The 14,142-nt window shown below is 49.9% G+C and overlaps 1 protein-coding gene across 6 annotated transcripts in view; it reads left to right on the top strand.

The window, feature by feature from the left end:
* Positions 1–14,142, top strand: part of BIRC6 (baculoviral IAP repeat containing 6) — a 2,386,688-nt gene that overhangs the window by 1,465,503 nt on the left and 907,043 nt on the right. For all 6 annotated transcript variants that reach the window (XM_086926902.1, XM_086926900.1, XM_086926901.1 and 3 more), the window contains one exon: positions 5,870–5,997. In XM_086926902.1, coding sequence (XP_086783028.1) covers positions 5,870–5,997 — 128 coding nt within the window. The remainder of the gene's footprint in view (positions 1–5,869; positions 5,998–14,142) is intronic.

The raw sequence follows: 14,142 nt of genomic DNA, 5'->3' as shown, positions 1-14,142 counted from the left end.
TGTTATTTCTCTATTGTGCCTGATAGGATGCCTGGGTTCAAGCACTGTGATGACTGTGAGCGCACGATGTCGGTCACAGACCATCACCGCCTCTGTCTCCGGTGTCTGGGCCCCGACCACGACGTGGACTCCTGTGTCGACTGCCGGGCCCTTACCAACAAGGCTAGGCGGGAGCGGTCCCGCAAGCTACTGGAGCTCCGGGTGTCGGCCCCACGTCGGGACCGGGAGCGGTCCTGGTCCGGCCGGAGGTCGAGAGAGCGTTCGAGGGAGCGGTCGCGAAGCCGCGCCGAGCGTTCCGGAAGTCGACACCACTCGTCAGGCTCATCAGGTAAGAAGCACAAGAAGTCGGGGCGTCGTCATCGTACCCCCGACTCCCCCCTACGCTCGCGCGATGCGGCCGGTGGCTCGGGTGACCCCAACCCCGCGGCTCCGCGAGAGTCGCCGGCGCGGCCTGCCTCATACCCTCCGGTCCCTGGGCACGGCGCGACGCCTGAGGAGATCGAGGCGTTCCTCATGGCCATGAGGGCGCTCGCTTCTCCGACGGGGCCTACGGCGCCTTCGGGCCCAGTGCTACCGTCTGGGGGCCCTGGCGGTTCGGGTGTCCCTGCCTCGGCGCCGTCGGGTGCTCCGGCGCCGCCGACGGCTCCGACCCCGGCGCCGCAAGGGCCTTCGGGATCGGCGCCGGCTGGTCTTCCGGCCTCCCCGGCGCCGTTACCATCGGGGTTACCCCCGACGCCGCCCCCGCGCGGCGCCGGTTCTCCGGTGCCGGCTCCGGCCGGCAGCGGGGTTCCGACGCCGGCTCCGGGCGGCGCCGTCCCCTTACCTTCACCGACGCCGGACGCGGAGTCGGACGGGCGTCGCTCGACGCCGGTCCCGGCGCCGATGGGGCCCATGAACCCCGAGGAGCCGGTCTACGTCGTTGACTCCGAATACGGAGAAGATGAAGAGTTCGGTGAAGGTTGGGAGGGGTCCGAGGACCCTCTGTCACGCGAGTGCCAGTATGACCCGGACTGGACAGGTGACTTGGGGGATGCCAGTGGTCTGGACGACTCTCCTAACCCTGGTTTGATCTCTCCTCCTTCCGTGGCATCGGTGGAGGGAGCTGCATATTCTGTGGTGCTGATGAGGGCTGCCAAGGCCTTACACCTTGAGCTCCCCGTCGCGGCCGTGAGGCCTAACATCCTCACCGAGGTCTTCAAACCGCAGTCATGCCCACAGGAGCCACTGCTGCCGTTTAATGAAGCCTTGTCAGACGTTCTGTTGGGCACGTGGTCCAGGCCCGCTTCAGGTGCGCATGTTGATCGGAACGTGGCCAGGCGCCACCGTCCTTGTCCGGACGACCCCAAGTTCCTGTCTACCCACCCCACCCCTGAGAGTCTGGTGATCCAGGCCTCGACCTCCCAGTCCGCATTCCCGTCGGCCCCGCCCGACCGGGAATCCAAGAGGTATGACCAATTTGGCAAGAAGGTCTTCTCGTCCATTAGTTTGGGCCTGCGGTCTTGCAACACCGCTTGCCTCTTGGGCCGCTACACCCACTCTGTGTGGGATACGGTCGCGGAACTGCTGCCAGAATGCCCCATGGAGGTGCGGGCAAAACTCGGTCAGGCTGTGGCTGAGGGCCGAGATGCAGCGAAATATTCGATACGGTGTGGTCTTGATACGACCGACTCGCTGGGCAGAGCTATGTCAACGACGGTGGCGATTCGTCGCCACGCCTGGCTGAGATCCGCCAATTTTTCGGCAGATGTCCAGAATACCTTGATGGACATGCCGTTCGATGGCTGTCACCTGTTCGGTGACAAGGCGGACCACGCGCTGGAACGCTTCAAGGACTCCAGGGTCACGGCCAAGTCCTTGGGTCTCTCGACCCAGCGTCAGCAACCGGGTTTGTTTCGTCCCTTTCGTGGCCAAGGAAGGGGCGCCCCCACACGTGCTGCCAGCCACGCGCCGCAACAATCCTTTCAACGCGGTGGCGGCCGTGGAAACCGCCGTGGTGGCGGTCGGGGACAACGGCGGGGTCAGACCACACCTTCCCCCGCAGCATCAAACCCAAAATCCTCCTAGTCCGTGCTTTCGGCCCCATGTGACGCCAGTGGGTGGCAGGGTTCGCCATCACCACGCTCACTGGCGCACGATCACTTCGGACAGGTGGGTGCTGCAGATCGTCCGAAGGGGCTACTCCCTCCCCTTCGAGACCTCTCCTCCAGCCATGCCACCGCAGAACCACCGTGTGTCGGGGGACCACTTGACACTTCTGCAGGAGGAAGTTACGGCCCTCTTGGCCAAGGGGGCCATCGAGCGCGTTCCTGGGCCAGAAGTAGGGCGTGGTTGCTATTCCCACTACTTTCTGGTGCCCAAGAAGGACAAGGGGGGCCTACGTCCTATCTTGGATCTAAGGAACGTCAACGGCTTCTTCCGGAAGGAGAAGTTCAAGATGTTGACGTTAGCTCAGGTCTTGGCTGCTCTAGACCCACAAGACTGGATGGTAGCGTTGGACTTGCAGGACGCCTATTTTCACATTCCCGTCCTGCCGGCCCACCGGCGTTCCCTGCGGTTCACGGTAGGCCTGGAGCACTTTCAGTTTATCGTGCTTCCCTTCGGCCTTACCAGCGCCCCACGGGTGTTCACAAAGGTGATGGCGGTGGTCGCAGCCCATCTGCGCAGGTTGGGGGTTTCAGTCTTCCCCTACCTAGACGACTGGTTGTTGAAGGCGGGCTCGCCCCAGACAGTCGTCCACCACCTTCAGATGACGGCAGACCTCTTGCACGACCTGGGGTTCTCCATCAATGTGCCGAAATCACACCTGTGTCCCTCTCAAAAGCTCCTTTTCATCGGAGCGGTTCTGGACTCGGCGCAGTTTCGGGTTTATCCTCCGGAACGGCGGGTTCGGGATATTCAGGCTTTGATTCCCATCTTTCAGCCGCTATCCCGGGTCTCGGTCAGGTTGACGCTGCGGCTGCTGGGACTGATGGCTTCCTGCATCCTTCTGGTGCATCACGCCCGGTGGCGGATGCGGGCTCTGCAGTGGGACCTGAAGTTTCAGTGGGCCCAGCATCAGGGCAACTTGTCCGACCACGTCTTGATCTCGGAGGGCACTGCGAGACAACTGCAGTGGTGGCTTACGGACCGCGATTGGGTCAGGGGCAAGTCCCTCTCCCTTCCCCAACCGGAGCACGTTGTCGTGACGGACGCGTCCCTCCAGGGCTGGGGTGGCCACTTGGGAGAGGCAGAGATCAGAGGCATCTGGTCTCCGGCGGAGTCCCGGCTCCATATCAATCTGTTGGAGCTGGGGCGATTCGTCTGGCACTGAAGGCATTCCTCCCCTTTGTCAACGGGAGTGTAGTGCAGGTGTTCACCGACAACACCACCGCCATGTGGTACTGCAACAAACAGGGCGGAGTGGGGTCTTGGACCCTTTGCCAGGAGGCTCTGCGCCTCTGGCAATGGCTGGAACGTCAGGGCGTGACTCTGACGGTTCAACACCTGGCAGGTTCTCTGAACGCCAGGGCGGACGAACTCAGCCGTCGGTGCTCGATGGATCACGAATGGCGTCTGAACTCGGACGTGGCGCAAGGCATCTTTCTGCAATGGGGAGAGCCTTGGTTAGATCTATTCGCCACAGAAGAGAACGCGCAATGTCATCAGTTCTGCGCATTGGAGTTTCCAAGACGGCACTCGCACGGCGACGCCTTTCGGCGCGAGTGGAGTTGCGGTCTGTTATACGCCTTTCCGCCTATACCACTTCTGCCCAGAGTGCTGAAGAAGATCAGGCGCGACCGGGCACAAGTTATCCTTGTGGCTCCGGACTGGGCTCGAAGGTACTGGTATCCCGAGCTACTCAGCATGTCAGTCGGCCCCCCGATCCGCCTGCCCCTTCAGGAGGACCTTCTGTCGCAGCAGCAGGGGACGGTCCTCCACCCGAACCTGTCCAGTCTCCACCTCCATGCTTGGAGATTGAGCGGCGGCAGTTGAGGCCATTTGACTTGCCTCCTGAAGACTGTGATGTTCTTCTGGCAGCCAGGCGTCCCTCCACTAAGTCGGTATACGCCTGTCGGTGGAACAGATTTGTGTATGGTGCACAGCAAAGGCTGTGGATCCTCTTTCTGCCCCTCTTTCGGAGGTTCTTCTGTTTCTTCTTTCTCTTGCCCAGCAGGGCTCTGCTCTGGGCACTATCAAGGGCTACCTTTCTGCCCTTTCAGCCTTTTTGGGGCTCCCTGATCAGCCTTCTTTGTTCAAATCCCCGATTGTAACTCGATTCTTGAAAGGCATCACTCACATGTTTCCACCTGTTCCGTTTGTGATGCCTCAGTGGGATTTGAACCTGGTTCTAACTTTCCTGATGTGTGCTCCCTTTGAGCCCCTTCATTCTTGTCCTCTCCGTCTCCTGACTTTAAAGACGGCTTTCCTGGTTGCCATCACCTCTGCCAGGAGAGTGAGTGAGCTCCAGGCTCTTTCTGTCCAACCTCCTTTCCTGTCTATTCATCCTGACAAGGTGGTTCTCAGGACTAGACCTTCTTTCCTGCCCAAGGTTGTTTCGGCCTTTCACATCGGGCAGTCCATCACCCTCCCTTCCTTCTTCCCGCCTCCGCATCCTTCAAAGGATAAAGAGCGGCTCCATCGTCTGGACCCAAAACGTGCGCTTTCATTTTACATGGATCGCACACGCCAGTTCCGGGTGGATGACCAACTGTTTGTTGGCTACGTGGGTGCGAAGAAGGGACGGGCGGTCTGTAAACGGACCATCTCTCGATGGGTCGTTCTCTGCATCAAAGCGTGCTACTCTTTGGCTCGGAAGGAGCCTCCTGTTGGGCTGAGGGCCCATTCCATTCGGGCCACGGCGGCTACCACTGCCCTGGGCCGGGGAGTCCCCTTGCAGGACATTTGCCAAGCGGCTACGTGGGCCTCGCTGCACACCTTTGCGAGGCACTACTGCCTGGACAGTCAAGTCCGGAGGGATGGCTTCTTTGGCCGTTCTGTCCTCCAGGACTTTCTGGTGTAGTTTTGTATTGGTTCGCAGACCCACCACCGGGGTTGGTATTGCTGGGGTATGTATTCTAAGGTAAGGAATCTAACACTAACGTGTTTCTTTCAGATGAACAAGTTACTTACCTTCGGTAACGATATATCTGTAAGAAACATTAGTTAGTGTTAGATTCCTTACCGAACCCACCCATCCTCCCCGTTCTGCGAACTGATACCTAGGGTTAAGGACATCCCTTTCAGGGCCCTAGTTTTACATGGCACCAGTGTTGGTTCTCTCATGGCTCTGCGTCTCCTGGCGCGGAAAAGCTGTGTGCAAAGAACTGACGTCAGCGCGCGGAGGCGGCGTCTATATACTCCAGCGACGTCATCACGGCGCACGACGCCGACGACGGACGCGGAGCCGCAGGGGACGCCTGCAGACGAGGCCTACCGACGCGCAGGGGTACTGCTACGCAAAAGTTTCCGGATCCAGACTGACGCCTGGGGATATTCTAAGGTAAGGAATCTAACACTAACTAATGTTTCTTACAGATATATCGTTACCGAAGGTAAGTAACTTGTTCGTTTATTTTATTTTTTAATACCCACGTGCCCCACCCCCTTTCTCCAATCCAATGCAGCCTATGTATACAGTATTATGTACTACTGTAAAATACAGGATTTTAAGTCCCGAAATATATACTTTTTCCTCTTTACTTACTGTCTTCATTTACTGTTTAAAGATGAGAGCTGCTCATTGTACTCTACCAGACATTAACTGCCAATGCTTTAACTGTTCTTAGTGTAGCCATTAAATATTGCTGGCTGATTAAGTGCATCTTCATTAAACTGCTTTTAGAAAACTGAAATAACTGTAGGTAACATCTCTGCTTAATTTTGTTTTCAGGTTGGGCCAACAGCAACACAAGCTATGCAAGAATTTCTTACACGACTACAAGTGCATCTTTCTTCTTCTTGTCCTCAGATGTTCAGTGAATTTTTATTAAAACTTGTACATATTTTGTCAACAGAAAGGTATATTACTTTTAATTTTGCTCTTGGAGGGCCAAGAGACATTTTTTGTAGAGCATGCATGTGTATCTGAATAGTAACTAGTTGTTTATTTACAGTTTAGCAGGTTTTATTCAGCATTTGTGGTCAGTTGCATATTTGTGTAGATTTTCTCATGTTGAAATACCAGCCCTGGAACTCTGATTTTATTTTTGGTTTACTACTTACTATAAGATTTATGTACACCACTAAATGCACAATGAATGATGGCAAGAAGCATATATAAGGGATATAAACAGTAATTGGCTATACGGTTATCATTTGTAAATGCTAATACTCTATTACCTGTTTCAGCCATCATCGCTTCTTACAAATAGCATTTCCAGTCTCTGTCCTTCAGCAGTGGGCTTCGAAACCTATCCTCTCTACTGGCACCATACTGTGTCTCTGTTAACTCACAAAGCCTGAAACTCTTGTCACTTTTTATTAACTTTTATTCTATTTTTCTGCTCCAATCACAAAGCTATTATTTCATCCTCAGTTGTCCAATAGAACTTGCTGACCATTGTCTTATTTTAGCTTCTGGGCTATTAGCAATGATGTTCTCTGGCCTATATTCAGCCAACTTTTATTGTGAAAGTGCAACACAAATGCTAGAAAATGTTGCTAGATTCTGTTTTGCATCTTGCTATACTCACTCATAAAACCTGGTGTGTGTGATCATAAAGAAGAGTAGATTACATGTAAGGGTACTCACATAGATAATGTGACGTATTGTTTTAAAAAAGTAGATTTTTTGCTGATCTTCTCACAAGCTTAAATTTATATATAAAAAGTATCTGATATTTTTTCAGACTGAAGGGTAAAAAATATCTCTTATGTGATTAATGATACTTTTGTATGCGCACTCTGGTTCAGAGAGTATGGAAAGCACAGGTAAGTTTTTTAAATTTATTTTTTATAAATCTTTTTATTATTTTAAACAAGAAAAAAGGAATAGACATATCTGGTGCCATACATACATATGTTAATAATAGGGTGAACAGGAATGATAGCAGGATAAACATGGAGCAACAGAAGAATCCTTGAGAGGCCAACGGTAATGAATACGGAATAAGACTTGCAACATTACAATCAATAGACAATTTAAGTACGGCCCCTCAAGACCCTCCCACCCATAAAATCAAAACAGCAGAAGAATCATGGCAACCAGACACTAGAATTCGGAGACAGAATCAGGATATTTCGGCAATATTGCTAGTAAAGGAAAAACTTAAAAAGAGATTGAAAAAAAAGGAAAACCATATGAGCGATAACAGAAAGAAAACAAAAAACCCAACCCTGCACTCCTGCAATGGCTATCGCCTAACCCCCCACTAGCAGTGGGTCTGTCGCCCCAACTAACTAATTCTAAAAGTAGAAAAGAGAGACTGTGGGGGAGGGCATTTCCATATAAGCTCCCGGTCCCCTTTCCCCTGCCAGAGACCAGCACCCCCTATGATGAAGAGTCAATAATATCTATAATCAACAAAAGATAAATTAGGGGGAGCCATGGTGCACCGCCCAACCTCCCGCGAGACCAACAGCCACAAAATCTACATCCAGTAAGGCCGTAATACCAGCTACAGTCGATCACTCTCAGCCCTGGCCCTTCCGAACCATTATGTGAACCCCTTCCATTACTTCAGCAGGAGAATCGAAGCGAAAAAAAGAGTCTGAATAAATGCCGTACAATACAATTCAAAGTCAGCAAGTTGCCAAGAACTTCAGCAGCACAGGATCACTCCTTCATGGACGGATAGTCCCAATTTAGTTTTCTCCAAGATCGGAAAGTCACCAAAGAGGGAAAGGATGGAACAGAAGTCCCAGGACAACCACCCACAAGATTCTCCGGGAAGTGATCGCAAATAGATTCTCCCAAAGTCAGCGATGATGGTAGGTATGCCAATATCTTCAAAACACTGGGTTCAGGATTTTTCAGGAGACCAACCAAGGGCTGCTGCTCCTCTTGTCGCGCAGGGCTCTCGTTCAGAATCAAGATGGTCGTAGCTGAAATCGTAGCTTGCGGTAATACTTGAGATGTAATCGGGTCCGGTTCCACACACTCCATCACCAATAAGCCCATCGTCATTTTGTGAATCAGGGCATCCACATGGGAATGAAGTGCCCCGATGGCTGCCAATATCGTCTTTAGCGACGGCTCACTCTCCGTCCGGACCATTTCTCCACGCTCAGCCACAATCATGTTCACTTCCCCCGGGGAGCTGGCTTCTACGGGAGGAACAGACAGGAGCGGAAAGGACGGCATCAGGGGGGACTGGTCAGTTTCTGCGGCAACAATATGTATCTCGCGTCGAGAGCGAAGACCCCGACTCACCGAACACCGGCCGGGCCACACCGGGTCCGCGGGTCAGGGACCTCCACCCCCGACCACTGTCGTGCCACGTCACTCCTCCCTCAATGTTGGTCAGGCAAGATGAGCGCTGTCGGGATCAGGCAAAGAAAAAACCTCCACCTTGGTGGACTGGACCCTGACTGCCACTCACGGCCGATGTTGTTCAACTCCGACACGGCCAGATCAAAACTCGAGGCCCCGGCTCTCCTGCTGGATTAGGCCGCAAACTTCAACTCGACGCAGCTCCGTCACCCAAGCGAATTAAGTTTTCGGAATTGCACCATCGGAGTGAGCATCGGTTCATCTACACGGAGGTCGGGCGTGAAATTAGGATTATCGACCGGATCTTCTGGCAGGATACGGAGGTCGGCGGAGCCGGAAGCCTAAGCGGCCATCTTGGTTGCTAGCGTAGCTCCTCCCCGAGGTAAGTTTAAAAAAAAAAAAATTTGCCAAGTGCAACTAAGGCACTTAAAAATGTACATAGTGGAAGAAAGCATACATTAATATGTCTCCCGAGGTGGTTGTAATGTTTTGTGAACTGAAGGCTTTTTTTGGCAAGGATGACTCCTCATTGAGTAAGTAAAAACAAGCATTTGCAATGCAATAGGTCTCACATTTGTGAGAGTTTAAGCTACTAGCATTGCAAATGACAATGCCTTTTTATTTGTTTTAAAAACCAAAACATAATTAAGACATTAAGTGCGAGACCTATTGCATTGCAAATGCTTGTTTAGTATGTGAAGAGAGTGGAGAGGACATGGTGAATACTGTTCAACATATAAGTTTGTGGGTGTGCACAAATGCAAAGGTCATTTGAACCCTACAACTACGCTTTACACCTTCTTTTAGCTACTGTATGTAGAGTTGCAATAATGTGTGAAAATCTGAGACCTGCGACAATTCAAACGTCAATATAATATCGGCATAATCAGAGAGGCTCCCATAATTTGTCACATCACTGCATAGCACCAATTGGGCCAAGTGGATTTTTTTTATTTTTACAGGAAAAGTTAATTTCAAAAGCATTACACAAAATGATTTTTTTTTAATTCACACCCCTCGGCTGCCCAGTGGAGTTTATTCCAATCCTAGCACTGCCCTCCCTAACCCTCTGTTCTTTTTCTGCTGCTTCTGGCTGCTCTGTACACTCACCAACTCGTCACAAATAAATATGCTCTATTCCGAAAAATGCTATTGGCTTAGTGACGCAAGCTGTTAGACTGCTCCATGTTTATAACTTCACCCCTCAATAACTTTAACAAGAACGAGACCTACTTCTTTAGCCAACTAGCCGAGATTGTCGATTTTACATTCTACAAAGTCACCAAATGCGTTGGGCTCCTTTTCTAGACACAACCTCGCGTCTAATATTCATAAAAATAATTAGCAATCTGCAAATAGTAATAATGGAACGTTGCTGACTTAGTGACTCTTTATAAAAAAGAAAAACGTGGAAATAAAAAAGCAGAGCCAATTTCCCAACTTTGGGCCTCCGGCTGGTTCAGCTATCACACCACCATATACTTGCAAACAGGTGCCGAATGGCAAGGAAGGCGGGTTGCAGGGGGGCCTGGAGGAGGGGTTCAGAAAGTTAAAGGCAGACAAAGAAACACTAGTCAGTCACCTCTTTCTTGTCTGACTTTTAGAGCCGTGCACCCATTTCATCAACATTTCTCGAGTTCTTAGAGGAAAATAAGTGCTCCTTTTTATTGTAACAACCGTACCCCAAAAATTATGCAGTAGGAGCAGAAACCCCTCGAATTTTGATGATGGAAATAGAACATTAATTTGTGTCGCGAGTTATTTTGCCGGTGGTGGGGGGGGGGGCGAGGGGGAAATCTCCCACAATTTGTTGCGAAGGACCAGCTAACCCAACAAAGCTATCTCTTTTTTAGGAGAGCCTAATGCAGCACAAACTCGACCCAAAGGTACTGGAGCGCTTTATATGAGCACCAGTTAAGTTACACAAGGACAGATTCATTTTTGGGAGGGTAGGCACGTGTACATTAAGTGGTTTACCCAAAAATCCCAGGAGGTTTTCGCTGCCATTGAGACTCAAACCCGGATCCACAGCTCCTAAATCGGGAACCTGTATAAATAATCCAAATATCGACAGAGGACGAACTAATTATCATATGAGCGATAAATCTAAACTGAAGTATAACTAAACTCCAGCTTACACAGATCAGTGTGTAACTCTCGTTCACCACCTTACCAGGACTGTAAGTAGTAGCCTCTTGGTAAAACATTGTTCGCAGCAACAAAGGCATAACTCCTCTGAGCCAATCTGTTTGCACCGGAATACAAGGCACGGGCTAAATAGATATCTGTAGTAGGCACATAAACCTGCAAAGTAATTTACAGAGACGGAACCTCATGCGGGTGCATTCACCCAGAGAGCTCCACAGTTGAGAGAGTAGAAGAAATAAATAACGGATATCACCGCATAAATCCAGAGACCCCCAGAGTGAACTCTTTACGGAAGTGACAAAAAAATATGATGGACTCGGGGCGAACAACGTCAATGGGGCCTCGGTTTTGGAACTGCCGGACCTCGCGAGCTCGTACCTCTTCGGCGGACACTTGAGGCACTCGGGCTGCGGTCTCAGAGCCTTGCTTCAGATCGCGGGCCGAGAACTGCCACTTCTTTTTTTCTCCAAAAACAAGAAACAGCACGGGCCTGTGCCATGTGGTTTCCGGGAATATGTAAGGGTGCGGGAGAGTCCAGGGATAGGAAAACATTAAAAAACAAGCTGTCGCCGTTAGACGAACAGCCTCTTGTTTATATTTGCATCACGATTTCACTTTACGTGAAAACACTATGCAAAGATAAACACGCGGCTACCCTTGCCAAAGGCGACTGAAACAAGCTATCGCCATTACGCAAATTTAAACAAATAGTGCTTCACCCTTAGTTATAACGCCACAAGTAAAACATCCAGTCCGGATGGGCCGTCCAAGAAGGAGACAGGGCGGTAACAAAAAAGCCTCATTCTCAATCACAACCCAGCGTTTAGCATAAACGGTGACGCCAATCAAAATGATGGGCGTGGCTTCAACTCCATTTCTATAATATCCTGATTACAAAAAGCCTTGCAGCGCAAGCAGCGCTTGCGCGCTGTAACGCAGGTCTGCGAGACCTAATAATGGTTCTCAGTTGCGCATTAACTGTTGGTGGAGCTCATCTAAACCTGTTTTTCTGATGTTAATCCTGACCTAAACGGGTGTACAGTTTCCGTGCAATGTCCTGGAAACAATATTGTGAGGACTTCTCTTTGTGCATTCAAGCTCTCCCTTGAAGGTCCTCGCCTTTGTACATAATCTGCAAAGTGTGAGTAGTTTGGGTGCTTCTCGAGCGCTCCCCTGAATATTTCTAGAGAAATTGCCATTCCAGCTCATTTTTCTTAAATTAGGTGATGGTGATGTGCAAGTTTCATTAGCTATACCTTATTACAAACTTACTGACATTTTGCAGCAAGTGAGATGTCATCTGGTTGATTCCCTGTTAGCCACAAAATCAATGACCTAGTCCTTCAGCTTTGGTACAAGTGTGCATTAGCTATTTTTGGGAAGAGAAGGCTGTCTTGCATGGTTCTGGGAACTGTGAGCCCCTGTTTGGAGTTCCCCATGGTAGGTCTCTGCTGGCTTTAGATTTCTACCTCTACTGACAGTGTGGGCTGAGGAAATCCTGTGACACAGAATGAAGCCCAAGAGTGAACTATAATATCAAGAGGGGCACCCTGTGCGTACCTTTCTTTACCCTTCATGGCTACTGTCAGCTTCAATACAATGGAGGACTGACCATGGAAGCAGCAACAAATTATAGTGGCATGGTGTTGCCTGTTTATTTCTCCTTTGTTTTTACATTGGTCTTTGTCTCCAGCAGCTAAGTACTTCCTTCTATTCATGTGGGACGTGGATGATGCTTGTGTTTCTTATGTATGTGTGCGGGATATGCATGCAGTACATGTGCTAAATGTGTGCCTTGGTGTTTCCTCATGAAGGCTCTCAAAAAGACGCATTCCGCCTTAATCTATTGGATTTCACCCTCTTTAATTTATACCTTCCTGCCTCTGTAGCTGGTCTTACGGGACTTGAAAAAGAGCAGGAGAAATCAGTCTCCGCTTATCTGCTTTCCTAACTTGCTGGCTCTGATCTGCCCTCAACTTCTACTGCCTTTTTTGGGAGGATCTGTTATTCCAACAACATGGCATTATTCTGCTCTTGAATCCCCACAATGTACACTTCCAAACATGGAGATTGAGCAAAAGCAAAATGGTGGCTTTTAGCTCCTGCTTTGGTTGAGGGTGTCGTTGTAGTGCGGAAAAGAAGAAACTGACATCGGTGCATCAGGGAAGGGCTTACATGGACTCCTTCGACATCACATCTGGTAGACGATGTCACTACAGAGTCGCACGACACCCTCAACCAAAGCGCAGAGGTTTTGCTGGAAAGAGTTTCCGGATCCAGTATGGCGCCAGGGGTGAATTCAAAGGTAAAGAATCTGTGGCTATCAGATGTGTTCTTCTGATGGATGCTTGGTGCAGGTTGCTGCTGCTTCTCATGATTTGGATTGTCTGCCTCAAACTCCGCTTGATAGAGATTCCTGGAGACAGGACTCTTGTTGGAAGCATATTTTCTCTTGCAACAATGCTGCTTCATGCTCCATCAACACAACTTGGGTCCTTGGAAATTTTTCTCATGCCTTATGGGGTTCATTGACATGTCTGTTGACATTGCTCCTGGATGCTAATCGAAACGATCTGGTCCAGTTGATCTTTGATGGGCAGCTGGCTACTAAATTGATCATTTAGTGTGGAATGGACACCACTGATTCGGTTGGGCTTTCCATGACTTCTTCTGAGGCATTGCACCGGCGGGCTTTGCTTCATGCTGTTGGGTTTTCGGAGGCAGTCCTATACACTTTAGTTCACATGTCTTTCGATGGCCTCCATTTATTTGTCGCCCATGCTGATGCTACTTTGTGCTGTTTTGGCGACAGTAGGGGTAGTGCAGACACATAGCTCTGTTTCCCATCTCTCAACCTTCATGGTTATTCTACAGCTGAGTTGGTCATGTTGAGCTTGTTATTCTGTGTTGTGTTACTGACTGCATCTGTGTCCTGTTATGCCTTTTGGAGGAAACCTGTATGGGTCAGCTCCATATAGCATGTCACCCGGAGTGGTGTTCCTGTTTCTACAGGTCTTATTCTTCTTTGTATTTACACTGTCAACGCCAGATTCTTTCTATGTAACCTTATGTGGGTCTACTGCCAATTGAATTGGATTTTCTGTTACGTCTGATGAAGGGCTCCGCACCCAAGAGATCTTTTTTGATGGTATTTCTTTCTTGAATGAGATCAATTACCTGTGTTACCTGCTCTTAGGGCACTTGCGGTAGACCTATTGCCATTCTTTTTAATAATTTGCTATGCCTAATGGGATCCTGTGGCTTGTTTTCCCCTTGGGGAAGGTTGCGTACAGTTTGTTGAGATGCCACTACTGATGCAGAGTTGGTCTCTCCTGATTCTCTCCGGGAGCACCCTTTGTTAAAGGATTTTCCACTGGAGCAGAGTATTGTCTGGTAGAGTCTCTACTCGGCAATCCATGTTCTTGGCCTGACCAGTGGATTTCCATTGAGTCCTCTTTTCTGATGTGTCATATTTTCTTTTGGTTACCTTTCTCACCTTTCTTCAGTAGGTTACGAATTTTACTCCCTCTATTCTGTTTTCGTCCTGCTGATCTCCTTTATTGCTTGGCTATTCCACATTCTTT

The sequence above is a fragment of the Lissotriton vulgaris genome, chromosome 6, assembly GCF_964263255.1.
Source record: "Lissotriton vulgaris chromosome 6, aLisVul1.2, whole genome shotgun sequence".
NCBI lineage: Eukaryota > Metazoa > Chordata > Amphibia > Caudata > Salamandridae > Lissotriton > Lissotriton vulgaris.
The sequence above is the reverse complement of the archived record's forward strand: the minus strand, read 5'-3'. Positions and strand labels throughout refer to the sequence as shown.